The 14611-nt window shown below is 37.3% G+C and overlaps 1 protein-coding gene across 3 annotated transcripts in view; it reads left to right on the top strand.

The window, feature by feature from the left end:
• The window catches only part of LOC106059594 (uncharacterized), a 60081-nt gene that overhangs the window by 28243 nt on the left and 17227 nt on the right, over positions 1 to 14611 (top strand). For all 3 annotated transcript variants that reach the window (XM_056017742.1, XM_056017744.1, XM_056017743.1), the window contains 6 exons: positions 556 to 734; positions 2051 to 2140; positions 5030 to 5186; positions 9342 to 9435; positions 10883 to 10927; positions 11622 to 11688. In XM_056017742.1, coding sequence (XP_055873717.1) covers positions 556 to 734; positions 2051 to 2140; positions 5030 to 5186; positions 9342 to 9435; positions 10883 to 10927; positions 11622 to 11688 — 632 coding nt within the window. The remainder of the gene's footprint in view (positions 1 to 555; positions 735 to 2050; positions 2141 to 5029; positions 5187 to 9341; positions 9436 to 10882; positions 10928 to 11621; positions 11689 to 14611) is intronic.

Below are 14611 nucleotides of genomic sequence, written 5' to 3'. Positions count from 1 at the left end.
TTTTCATGTGTCAAAAACAAAAAAACAAACACAACTTATTAGCGCAAAGTTTAGTTCTTAAAATAAGATCTAGATCTAAATCCTTTCGATCTTTTCTCATGTCATCATTGTAATCATGGCATAGATCCATAAAATACTATAGCTGTAATAGAGTTGGTCTTATTTTTTTTTTGAGGGTCTTAAGTTTGTTTTAGGACCACAATACATACAGTACGATCTAAGTTGGTACCCAAGGAACATTTCAGCCAAGTTTTATCAAGATTGGTCAAGCGGTTTTGATTTCTATATGGGGACATAAATACATATATACACACGCCAAACATTCTGCTTTATATAATAGATTAACAGAAAACAATCACTCTTTAAGTTGTATGAAGTGGTTTCTTGGCTTTAAAAGAAAGTATTTTCAACGTTGTGATATTAACATTTCTAAAGCTAAAAAGTTATTTTATTGATCTCTATCTGTTACATTCCAAATGCTAAAAGTATTTTTCATATTATTTTTATTACATTTCTAATGCTCAAATGTATTACTTTTTTTTTCAAAATCACAAGTTCTTCTTACAAGGACAAGACGGGCCTCAAATGATAACAAGCAATCACCCCATACAAGTCATGCAGATTTTCAGACCTTACTGCTTGGACTCAGCTGTTAAAGACTTGTATAGTTACGGTGGAGTGGCGCTCTCTCTGTTGCTTCCAACAAATATGTACTTCAATTTTTACACTTGGAGGTAAACATATAGATATTTATATAGCTCTTCCATCGCGTTCAAAGATGTGCACATTTTTCATTTCCAGTGAACTCGCAGATGGCTGTAAAGTCCAATCCTCGCTTTAAAAAAAGCCGGTCACATGGATGACATGGGTAAGTAGGGAGGAATTCAGACAAGCTTCTTCTCGCAGCCTTTCGTTTTCTCTGCGTTCTTTCAGGCTGGGCGTTCTTCTTACCTTGTCGCTTGAGACTCCAACACTCACGACTTCACGCCATGAAGAGCTATCGAGAACTAGTGTTTCCCAGCCGTGAATGTAGTTATCACACTTTTTCAGAGAGCTCTTGGTTCCGCAAGGTTGTCATTGCCGGAAATGGTAATGGATGTAAGCACGCCACTACCAATAAAAAGCTTCCTAGTGGAATGCGTCTCAAAAAGCCTCTGACAACCTGTCCAGCTCTTGGCGTTCACGTGTGGCTCAGATATTGAGTCCGGCACAATTGTTTTCACTAACGAAGAAGGGGCGAAGGCGAGAAAATGTAGCCTAAGCCAGGACCGGCTCTTTATCCATGCCTGACTACCCGCCTAGGATAGGGGTCAGCAACCTTTTGAGTTGAAAGAGCCAAAAAATTACAATTTACAATATTTTAAAGTTTTTAAAGAGCCAGAAAAGTTGTATTCTTGCCAGCTATAAATAATTCTCAAACAATGATTTTTTTGTATTGAGAAAAAAACGAAATAATATATAACTAGTGTTTTTCACAACAAATTAGATAATCTCTATCTATCTATCTATCTATCTATCTATCTATCTATCTCTATCTATCTATCTATCTATCTATCTATCTATCTATCTATCTATCTATCTGCATAATTAGATATTTTTTTTGGTAACAACTAAAGCAATGAAACATTTACTTTTACTTCACTAACAAACAATGGAGCAAACACATTAAGTGGGAGCGTTGGCTTTGTATGGTTTTAGAAAGTGCACTCTTTTGTATTGGGTGGACTCAAAGGCGTCTAAGGATCCTAAAATAAAAATACCCAATCTTCAGAAGGATTCGAAACTTGGACCCCTGGTTGGGAAGAAAAGCTCCTAACCGATCAGCCATCGCGCCTCCTTGTACGCTTCTGAGCACCAAAAAGAAAAAAAAAATCCAGTGCAAGTTCGGAGTTTTAACCATGTAATCAGAATTCTGATCTCTTGGGGAAGTGTTGGCTTATTTCTAATTCTTTTATAGTGGATCTCAATTGTTGTAAGAAATATTTACACTGTTCTTATTAAAGCACTCAGTATTTATTCATTTCAAATCATTTTTTTATTTTTTTCCCAGCATACCGATTCCTGGAATTTTGGCGACTATGGTCATTATTAAACAGATTGGTGTCCAAGTCGAAGTGTTAGATGAAAAGCAAACCACTATGTAAGTCAGTGATTATTATTTTTGTTTTGTTCTGTTTTTTATTTGGCCCGTTGCTAAAAAAAAATCCGACCACATTACATGAACTGCGAGTCTGCTCAATTAACCTCCTACTTGTCTTGCAAGGTAATATATTTTCTTTAACAGATAGATAATTAGAAAAAAACTATGACAGGTCGTTGTTTTATGTCTGATTCAGGAAACCCGTTCGATGCTCTTAAGGCCAAAAAAATGTAATATATTTTGCATGAATGGATGCTCCATTAGGATTGAAGATAATTAACTTCTTAGTCCAAACCACCCCAGGGATGGCGGAGGACGAAAGCGTGTGGGGTTCAAACCAGGGACCACTGAGACAACGAAAAACAGTCTAGCGAGGTCACTAGGGAGAAAGAGCATAGAGAAAAAAGTTTTCGCTTGCGCAACACCAGTCAGATATAGATATGGTCACCATACCTAAAAAGTCTTGAAACCAGCGATTAAAAGAAAAGGATATTGTTAAATATTATAAACATATTTTTTTATTTTGTTTTATTATAGCTTTTATATAGCGCTACTTTCATGCGTATAGCATGCTCAGAGCGCTTTTGGTGCAATCTCATTTGTGGACCAGTGGGGTAAGGGGGTATCTAGGAGTTGGTTTTCCGTGCTGCCTTTAGGCGCTCAGTCGGGTGTCGAACCTCGAGCCCCCTTCTAGGTAGCCAAGCCAAACCAAGTTCAAGCGTACTTGGCCAGATTAATGAATAGGTAACACAAGTCGAACCTATCGTGTCTTTGTAAAGTTCCCCTTTCAGACCTTTGGATCAACAGGGCAGATGATATTAAGATCATCTGTTTCTTTGGACAAAGGTTCACGAGAAGGGTGATATGTGGTCAACACAACGACCAAACCGTCTTTTCTTTTCCTTAACCTTATTAGAGGGGTGGACTCAGGAGCGCTCTATAGTACTGAAAATCAAAATTCAAGTCTTCGAGATTTAAACCCAGGACCCCTGGTTTGGAAGCAAAACACTTTACCATTGAGCCAATGCTCGTTCCCCCCCCCCTCCCCCAGGTATAAATTAGGGCCTCAAGAAATATTAGCCCTGACATATAATATGTGGACCCCAATATCTCAAACATCTTGTGGACTTTTCAAGTCTCAATAAAGCACAGCAGCTGCCTTACTTATGGAGAATTCATTTACTGAAACAGTCGATGAATCTATATAAACTTAAATGACCGGGATACATTTTCCTGTCCTTGAGAATCGATATAGAAGGGCTTGACACTGACCTGCGCCGTCACAACCTCTGGTTACTTTAGATCAATAGCTCTTTGCCACATCACAGGCAATGCCTTTAGACTCGTGACGAGGCAAGTGTCACGCGCCGAATGGAAAGGGATGTGTGTTTAATTAGAATAAATTAATTATTAAAATAGTTTAGTTTTGTTGACGTTAGGTCTAGAGGTTTTTAACGCCACCATAGACCAGCGTGCGTTACAGATCGGAAACAGAACACACATGTAGCATTTAATAGAGAATAGAATCCCTTTAGTTATCAAGATAAAAATGTTTAATTTAAATAAAGATAAAAGAGAGAGGGATTATAAAGATGAGGAGTATAATAATACATCCTAAAATAACTTATCTATAAGTAAACATAAATCATCCTACTGACTGCTGACTGTATAAATATGTGAGTGTCCTATTGTTCGTATGGCTTAGCTCTTAGATTCCTGGATTCGGTCGATGTCTCAGAAGCTTATCTTTCTGCCTTGGTGCTGTAGGCTGTTTTAGTCTGCTAGCATGAGCATCAGCTTGGTAGGTTCCAGCTCCAGCCGAAATGCTGCAGTTGAATTAGTACTGGCCGCATCAATGTGTCCTGAAAGTGGGAGTGACTTAGCTGACATAAAAGAGAGCACCTGGTATTTTGCGGTCTCGGAACGAGACAGCTGGAGGTCACTCACAAATGCCGCGGGATACACATTGGAGACGCAGACAGCGAAAAGAAAATCTAAATCGATCACCTGCGAAAATGGTTATTCTTACCCTGCAAAATATGTAGGTCACAGCTGGGGCTGCGCAGCCAAGGGAAATGCTGCATTCCTCACTAATCGAAGGCAAGCCTTGTTATTATATTTTCAAATAATTGTCTAGAAATGAAAAGAAATTAGAAACTTAATTTAATGTGTGGTTGAAATAAAGTAAAAAAATTGGAATATTAAAAGATGTGAGAACAATTTATCTGGATTGGAAAACAAGGGCATCCGGTAACAAACACATTTGACTAAGAAGTCGTTGCTATGAATAATATATAAAGAAAAACATTGGATGGATATATTGCACGGACTGTTTCTACATAAGAAGAATATTTGACATTTTGTGACCATATATTCAACGAATCTTTATTCAATAAAGAATTTCCAAAAGATGATGGAAATGGTGTGTAACCATAACCCATAGCTGAAAGTACACCTGTAATGTTAAAAAGTTTATAAATGTTTTGGGTCCAACCAGCTCTAATGGGTACCTGACATTAGTTGGGGAAAAGTAAAGAATATTTGACATTTTGTGACCATATATTCAACGAATCTTTATTCAATAAAGAATTTCCAAAAGATGATGGAAATGGTGTGTAACCATAACCCATAGCTGAAAGTACACCTGTAATGTTAAAAAGTTTATAAATGTTTTGGGTCCAACCAGCTCGAATGGGTACCTGACATTAGTTGGGGAAAAGTAAAGGCGGTTGTTTGTTGTGCTAGCCACACAAAACCCTCGTTAACCGTAAGCCACAGAAACAGATGACCTATAGACCAGAAGGTCTGAAAAGGGAAACTTTTAACTGTTTGCAGGTCATTTTTTAAAATATGTATTTTAAATGTTTTTATTGTTTTCCATTTGGACAGCAATAGTACTACCTGGAAAGCGGGAAAAGAACCTTGGCTAGTCGGTGAATTCAAGATCCACAAACAATACCAAGCTTCATCCGAATCGCTATTTGGTTGTTATGTTTTTGGCATTGATGCCAGGATAACTTACATGCATATGGCTGGGTATTCATTGGTATGTTCAAATGGCAGGGCCGGATTTAAGTAAGCGGAGGCCCTTAGGGCAGGAATTATTATTATTATTATTATACGTTTGAGTTTGACCAGAGTAGGGCCCTGGGTTGACGCACTGCTGTCAATCAATCCGTAGCTCTACATGTATATATTACGTGCCCGCTCGGAACATTCTTTTCACCACGACAACGTTGCCTTTCGTAAGGCGTAAAATATAAAAATTTAATAATGGCCTAAAACAATACGAGAAAAATTGTTCAGAAATAAAAACAAACAAAAATGTTTCGAAACCAAAACACTAAAAAAAAATGTTTTTTAAAAACAATAACAATACTAAAATTTTCTGATCCCCAAATATCTGTTATAGTTTTTTCTTCTACTGTGGGAAGGCCCCTCTCATCGGAACCCCGGGTACAGTAGCTCTGCCTACTCTCCCGTAAATTCGGCCCTGACAGATGCACTTTGTCACTAAAACTTAAAATGCTTGAAAGATTGCCTATCAGTTGTTTTTTTTTTTTTTATCATATACATTTTCGATGTTTCATCAATAGAAACGATTAATGTGTACTACGTGTGTCCATGTGTTATTCTAGCATGTGTCCATGTGTAAACTTAGCATGTGTCCAAGTGTAAACTTAGCATGTGTCCAAGTGTTTTTCTAGCTTGTGTCCATGTGTTTCTCTAGCGTGTGTCTATGTGTTAACTTAGCATGTGTCCAATTGTTTCTCTAGCGTGTGTCTATGTGTTAACTTAGCATGTGTCCAATTGTTTCTCTAGCGTGTGTCTATGTGTTAACTTAGCATGTGTCCAAGTGTTTTTCTAGCGTGTTTCTTTGTGTTATTCTAGCATGTGTCCAAGTGTTTTTCTAGCGTGTGTCCATGTGTAAACTTAGCATGTGTCCAAGTGTTTCTTTAGCGTGTGTCCATGTGTTTACTTAGCATGTGTCCAAGTGTTATTCTAGCATGTGTCCAAGTGTTTTTCTAGCGTGTGTCCATGTGTTAACTTAGCATGTGTCCAAGTGTTTCTTTAGCGTGTGTCCATGTGTTAACCTAGCATGTTTCCAAGTGTTTTTCTAGCGTGTGTCTATGTGTTAACCTAGCATGTGTCAAAGTGTTTTTATAGCGTGTGTCCATTTGTAAACTTAGCATGTGTCCAAGTGTTTTTCTAGCTTTTGTCCATGTGTTTACTTAGCATGTGTGCAAGTGTTTCTCTAGCGTGTGTCTATGTATTAACTTAGCATGTGTCCAAGTGTTTTTCTAGCGTGTTTCTTTGTGTTATTCTAGCATGTGTCCAAGTGTTTTTCTAGCGTGTGTCCATGTGTAAACTTAGCATGTGTCCAAGTGTTTCTCTAGCGTGTGTCCATGTGTTTACTTAGCATGTTTCCAAGTGTTTTTCTAGCGTGTGTCCATGTGTTTACTTAGCATGTGTCCAAGTGTTTTTCTAGCGTGTGTCCATGTGTTAACCTTGCATGTGTCCAAGTGTTTTTCTAGCGTGTTTCTTTGTGTTATTCTAGCATGTGTCCAAGTGTTTTTCTAGCGTGTGTCCATGTGTTAACTTAGCAATTGTCCAAGTGTTTCTCTAGCGTGTGTCTTTGTGATAATCTAGTCCTACTTAATAATGAAAAACATAAACTCTCCTAAGTGTTTGGTTTTCATGGCTGATTCAGTACAGCCGTTCAATGCTCTAATGGCACTAGAGAAGTGAATTATTTTATGGGAGCTGTGTTTATTTATACGGTACGTGACGTTTTTGGGGCAGCCATTTTTGCGCGACTTTTTTGGTGCGACCATTTTGACGCGATTCGTTTTGGCGCAGGGAATGGTTTTGGGCGATGTATAATTTGACGATAATTTAATAACCGCGTAGCGTTATCACAAAGTTTATTTCATTCTAATATAGTTTTGTATGTATAGTATGAATTTTAACACCATCCAGCGAATTTTTTTTATATAAATGTTTTGCTTATTTCATGAATATATATTAAGTCATATTCTTGAATAGTAATGACATGCTCCCCCCCCTATGTTCCGTTTTATTATATATGATTTCTGCCAAGCGAACTGGATGGCATTCTTCGATTTCTTTCCAAAAGAAATTAAAAAAAAAATTGATATCAGTTTAATATCAGAACTAGCTAAGATACTTTTAAAAGATATAATTTGAGAAATAGTGTTGGGGTGATTTGGGTGACACGTCTCCCCTTGACGCAGGTCTAGTCAAACAAATAAAGACAAGACCAGAACCGAGCACTGGTCATTTGCGTCATGCGTCTGGCGATCAACTCCTTCTACTGGTCTTTACCAGTGACACCTATCCCGCCCCCCTCTGTTCTGGGCACATATAACAATAATTAAATAAACTTACCAAAAAAAAAAAAAACGGAAAAATATCACTTGTTCTGTGCATGATAAATTAACAGAACCACTCACACGAAACATAGACATGTCTCATTTTTTGTTAAGGACATAACACAATGAACGTAAATAGCATGACCAAAACTGTTCGCGCCAAAACGTCCCTTGCGACAAAACGGCTGCGCCAAAACGACATTCGCGCTAAAATTGCTGCGCCAAAAAACGGCCGCTCCAAAACGTCCTGCTTCATAATTTCCAGACACTAGTTCAAACACAAGTTAGAGTTAGGTTTAACAGTTAACTGGACATGGTTTATATATACACGCTGTCACGTAATGTGAAGAAGCTGTCTATTTTTTAGATTGAATATTTTGCATCGCAAGTTTACGGCTATATAACTATATGTTATTAACAAGTAATCTATAATATAAAGCAGAAAGTAAGGTGTATATATGCATGCATGTTACGTATGGAAATCAAAACTATTTCATCAATCTTGATGAAACATGGCATAAATTTTCCTTGAGTACTAACTGGAACCGTAACGTTTGTATAGTAGACCTAAAGCAAACTAAAGAACCTCAAAAAAAAAAAAGGCCAACTCTAGACCATATTTATCATGTTTACATAAAATAAGATCGAAAGGATCTAGATCTAATATTTAAAACTATACTTTGCACATATGCTTTTTGATTTGTCACATGAAAATACACAATATTGTTTATTGATTTCATTATTTAATAAAAATTAACCTTTAAATCTGCGTTTCAAAAGCATTTTTTACATAAATTCGTTCCTTATATCTGCGTATTTCAACGTTCTGACGTACTTAATAATACCATTCATTTAATAAGTCGGGTAAACCCGTTTTAATTGTACTTTCTATCCCATTCATTTAGCACTACTTTCATTTTTAATACATGTGAATGTATTGGCTTAATGGGTAAACCCATTTTTTGCAAACCTACTTTTATATTTTCAGAAGAAAAACTTAAAAGGAACGGTATCTATGTTTAATATACATCTAATCCACTGCATTAGCCCATCACTATATTTAGTAAATGTATTCAAATTAAATTATATTGTTCATTAATGAAGTGTGTATTTCATTGTAGTAATTACAAGTGTTAGTATACATGTTTGGTTTACACTTTTAAAGAAGTCTCTCTGGCATCAGGATATAGTTTGAGTGTTCAAATAGTGTTGTAGTTCGTCTTCATATTAGAAATAGGACATCCGAAACGCATTGTCTGATCTAGACAATCTCATCGTAAATATCTATAGCAGCTTATCGTAACACCTTGACACTATAAACAGGTAATGACATAGCATTACACACTGGCTACGCCCGTCGATTTGGTTGAATGGTTTATTTGGAACTGAGCTTCCCATTCTTTTTCTTTTTTTTTTCATTAAACGGACTAACGTTTGGTTGCCTTCTTTCTCTCTCTCTCTCTCTCTCTCTCTCTCTCTCTTTCTCTCTCTCTCTCTCTCTCTCTCTCCCTCTCTCTCTCTTTCTTTTTCTTTTTATCTCTGTTTCTCTCTTTCTCTGTCTTTATCCCTTTACCCAACCCTAATTAAATAGAACTACTCATTTAATGATATTGTTATTCTTTTAATTGATTCACGTATTGCCATCGACAATGAATACTAGTTCAAAAATTTATATTAATCTGAAAATAGGAAATGGGAGCGTGCCGAAGAATCCCTTCTGACGGACAAACATACAGACAGACAGTTACATAAAGCTACAAGTTAATGTTTTCATTTAAAAGCTTTGTAGATGTGTTTATTCTCCCTAGAATGTTGAATGCAACACCAGTCGACCAGAGCCTTCTGATAACATCGACAATGATTGTGATGGGTTGATTGATGAAGAAGTTGAAGATGGCCGAGGTAAGTTTGTAAACTTCAATGTTTATTTTATAAATAAAATAAAATAATGTTTGATTGTTAAGAATTTTCATTATTAATTTAGAATCCACGCGCTTGAACACTAAACTCAGCCACCATTAAAAGCATGTTCTTGAAAAGTGGATTTGGTTTAAACTTTGATCAGATCACTTTATTTCCAGGTCAGGGCTTTATGGAAAGAGACTCTTGGCAACGCTTCTCAACCTATGCGGAGTGAAAAAATGTTTGTAACAGTAAAAAAAAATACCAATAGAGAAACAAAATAGAACCTCATTGGATGAAATGGAATAAAGCCCTAATTACTTTTCGAAGTCGACAAGTCTCTTAATGGGATCGTTTTCACACTGACCGATATATGGTCATGGAAAATAAGAGTCTCCTTGGGTTGCTCGCTCTTCGAGCTGTCTGTTTTATCAGCAGATTGATATGAGTCAAGGAAAAATAGGACGTATCGAATTAATATGTACTTCAAACCGGTCAGAGAGAAACAGATTTTTTTTTCAGGTCGGTGAAGTGTATCTTTCTTTTACCAAAGATTTTTTTTTGAGAATTCTTTACTGTGATTCCAGAGAAGTCGCATATGTAACTCCAGAGAAACCTTGGATCCAATTCCAGAGACGTCTCATATTGTAATTCCAGAGAAGTCTCAAACTGTAAATCCAGAGAAGTCTCAAACTGTAAATCCAGAGAAGTCTCAAACTGTAAATCTTAGATGAAATCCCAGAGAAGTCTCAAACGTTGTTTTCGAGAGGTCTCATGTGTTATCATGGGTACCCGCAGACATTTCTAAAGTTTGGCTCTAGTGCCACCTATGATTCTGAATCAGTCAAATTGCTGTGTAATTGACATAATCAAAACCAGAAGTGACCGTGCTGAGGAATACTTCAAGAATGGCATCCTGAATATGGGGAGACGACTTACAAACTTGGTACTGAGCTGATGCTGCAATCGACAGACAAACCACTGGCTTGCATTTTGAGAGTTATTACAGAAGAAGTCTCAAAATGTAATTCCAGAAAATTCGCAAATGTAATGACGATCACTAAAAAAAACGAGATTTACTTTAAATTGCACAACGATGCTTATATTGAACATTGATACTGACCATTGGGAAGACATAGCCTTAGATCGCACTAGTTGGAGAGAGATGGTGACCAAGAAAGCGAGCAAACATATGGACTCATCTCTTGAAGTAAAGCGTGCCTCACGGGAAATGGCCAGCTTCTCTAACACCAACGCAAACGCCACTATGACCTGCAATATATGTGGATGGGAGTGTCTCTCCAAATTAGAACTCAACAGCCATATGAAAAAGTGTTCTACGACTGAAGAGGGGGCCAATGATGATGCTTATATTATTTCGTTAAAAATTGTCAGTATTTCAAATGTCATGAATTTTTAAATTGTTCTTTCTCTGGTTTGTTTGCAGACAGTGATCATGATTTTTTAGTGGACGAAGACATCAAGAAGAAAAGTAAGTTTTGACAGCTTTGGATAACTCTTATCTTATCTTATTATGGACGTTACTTTATGATGATGATTACATCCTACACGTCATACATTTAGTCATGCATATTAACCAATGACCTAAATTCTGCCAAGTCACATGTTTTCCTGGTTAGCTCAGGCAACCCATTCCATCCTCTAATAACACTAGGGAAAAAGGAGCATTTGTACAAATTTGTCCTGGCATATGGAACAAGGAATGTGCCTTTATCTTTGTGTCTTCTGAGTATTTTATTAGATTTTGTTTTTGAATTTGAAATGTGCCGAATTATTTCTGGGTTTATTATAGACTAATTATGTTCAATGCTTTATTATTGCTAAGTTAATTTTCAGTTAGAGAGAAAGAAATAAAGATAGAAAGTTAGAGAGAAAGAAAGAAAGTTAGAGAGAAAGAAAGTTAGAGAAAAAGAAAGTTAGAGAGAAAGAAAGAAATTTAGTGAGAAATAAAGAGAGTAAGCAGCCTTGTTTTTTTCTTGTCTAACTTCAAATGTATCTGTTAGCTTCTTACCACAGTGCTACCGTAATAAGATACTTTGATTACATATTTTAATTATACTTCTTGTATCGAGTAAATGGACATAAGCCGCATACAAGTTCAAGATTTATACAATACTAATTATAGCTTTATAATTTATGCATTCTTTGATTTCATGACTGACTAGTTAATGGCGAGTGGAGCAAGTGGGAAGGCTGGCAGTGTCACAATGACACACACCAGACAAGGGCACGGTAAGTGACTCAAAGAAACGACGTTTATATTCTTGTTGTATTTTTAGTGGCCCACTGATGTGAAACACTCAATTTGTGGAGTCGTTGCGTCCATATTATTTTGGGTCTGTCATGCGTTTGATCGTAACATTTTAACCCCTGTTTTAAAATAAGATTACATCTTCGCAAGTGTTTTGCTTGAAATGGGTAAAAAAACAAACTTTTTAAAATTTCAAGCAAATAATTTTTATAAAAATCCAAAACTAGCAGTTTTTCTTCCAAAACATTTAAAAGGCTAAGTGGTAAAGCGCTTTGCTTCTGAGTCAGAGGGTCCCGGGTTCGAATCCTACAGAAGACCAGATTATTTTGGGGGTCATTATTGGTGGAAAAGTAAAGTAAAGGTTGTTGAGCTAGTCACATGACACTGTTCGTTAACCGTGGGCCGTAGAAACAGATTGTTCTTAGACCGCATTATCTGAAAAGGGGAACGCACATTCATCATTTGTAAAAACACCTTAAATAAGTTTAGCCACAGTGGAATAGAAAGTGTGACAACTCTATTTAATAATTAATTATAATGCTTAGTATTTAAAGTATTGAGGCGCGGTGGTTAAGCGGTAAAACGCTTGGCTTCCTAACAGAGGTACGGGATTTTTAATTTTGGGATCTTCGGGCACCTCTGAGTTGACCCAGCTCTTATGGGTACCTGACAATAATTGGGGAAAAGTATAGGCGGTTTTTTGGTCGTTGTGCTGGCCACATGACATCCTCATTAACCGTGGGCCATATACATCATCTGCCTTATAGACCACAAGGTCTGAAAGTGGAACTTCATTTACTTGTTATTTAAAGTTAACTTTTGATGCTGCAATTGCTATTTCATTCATCAAAAATATGTAGTTTCTGTATTTTTTAAACTCTTTCTCTCCGTTATTATTTACCACATTCTGGTGGAATCAACGCTGGTATCGTCAGTTAGGAGAGAAAGAGTTAAGGTAGCATAGTCTTTTAGTCTTAGTACTAACAAAGAAATTAAAAATAGATAGACATTTAGGATAATCAGAGTCTTCTAACCTTGAATTAATTTCAAATTGTGTTCAATCTAGCAATATAATTTGTAAAATAATGAGCAGGATAATTCAACCTACACTGGAAACTTAAGATTTTCTCTTAACATAAACTCCCTTTATTATCGTTGGTGGTAATATATTGTCGCTAGTGCATTGCAATTTACTCTACAAATATTTTATGTTGTTTAGTTAACAGAATTTATTTTGCTTAGTGTCAGGTTTAGGAGTTATTTGTGCTGTTAACTAGCTGTGCACAATTAAGGTCTCGGGGCTCAACCTGACAAAAACATCATTCACACACAGTCGTACATAGAGTAACAAACTATGTGGATAATTTAAAAAACAAAAAAAAAATGAATTTAATTGTATGATACTGATATATATATGTACAATAAGAATGAAAAAAAATGATGAATAGATAATAGATATATATATAAAATATAAATTGATAGATTTTAATCAATAATTTACATAAGCACCTTGCTACCGCTACCAACTGACGTCACAATACTGCCAGCATCGGCAAGAATAAATTTAGACCTCAGCTGATCTCAACTGATACCAATGATGCGTAACGGCCTGACACTCAACAGTAGTATATATATATATATATATTTCTAAGACGACAAGCAACGCCAACACTGGCCTAGGATCGAGCTCAGTACCTCCAACTCTAACACTGGCCTAGGATTGAGCTCAGTACCTACAACTCCAACACTGGCCTAGGATCAAGCTTAGTACCTCCAACTCCAACACTGGCCTAGGATCAAGCTTAGTACCTCCAACTCCAACACTGGCCTAGGATCGAGCTCAGTACCTCCAACTCCAACACTGGCCTAGGATCGAGCTCAGTACCTCCAACTCCAACACTGACCTAGGATCGAGCTCAGTACCTCAAACTCCAACACTGGCCTAGGATCGAGCTCAGTACCTCCAACTCCAACACTGGCCTAGGATCGAGCTCAGTACCTCCAACTCCAACACTGGCCTAGGATCGAGCTCAGTACCTCCAACTCCAACACTGGCCTAGGATCGAGCTCAGAACCTCCAACTCCAACACTGGCCTAGGATCGAGCTCAGTACCTCCAACTCCAACACTGGCCTAGGATCGAGCTCAGTACATCCAACTCCAACACTGGCCTAGGATCGAGCTCAGTACCTCCAACTCTAACACTGGCCTAGGATCGAGCTCAGTACCTACAACTCCAACACTGGCCTAGGATCGAGCTCAGTACCTCCAACTCCAACACTGGCCTATGATCTAGCTCAGTACCTACAAATCCAACACTGGCCTAGGATCGAGCCTAGTACCTACAACTCCAACACTGGCCTATGATCTAGCTCAGTACCTACAAATCCAACACTGGCCTAGGATCGAGCTCATTACCTACAAATCCAACACTGGCCTAGGATCGAGCTCAGTACCTCCAACTCCAACACTGGCCTAGGATCGAGCTCAGTACCTCCAACTCCAACACTGGCCTAGGATCGAGCTCAGTACTTCCAACTCCAATACTGGCACCCTAGAAACGAAATTAACACAAAAGTCAACTTCTACTCTAAAACTAGAAACAGCGACAACCTTATATAACATACAATAAGAGATACCACAACGAAGTAACTCACCCTAAAACGGGTCTCAAAAATCCTACTGAATAATAAGTCCAAGGAACTAGTACAGACTAATAATCTTTTACGGTTACAGACCAACACACCGTCGGTTTCAACTAAATTCAGTAAATGAACTGCCTCCTACAAAAAAAATGACCAATAAATGTCACAGAACTTTGTGATGTAGCAAAAACTATTCAAAACAAAATACAAGTAATACGAGTAGATGGATAAAGAAAATACAGAGTTGGGACAAAGCAAAA

This window comes from Biomphalaria glabrata, chromosome 18 (genome assembly GCF_947242115.1).
Source record: "Biomphalaria glabrata chromosome 18, xgBioGlab47.1, whole genome shotgun sequence".
NCBI classification, from domain to species: Eukaryota; Metazoa; Mollusca; class Gastropoda; family Planorbidae; genus Biomphalaria; species Biomphalaria glabrata.
Note: the sequence above shows the minus strand (reverse complement) of the source record. Positions and strands in the feature narration are given on the sequence as shown.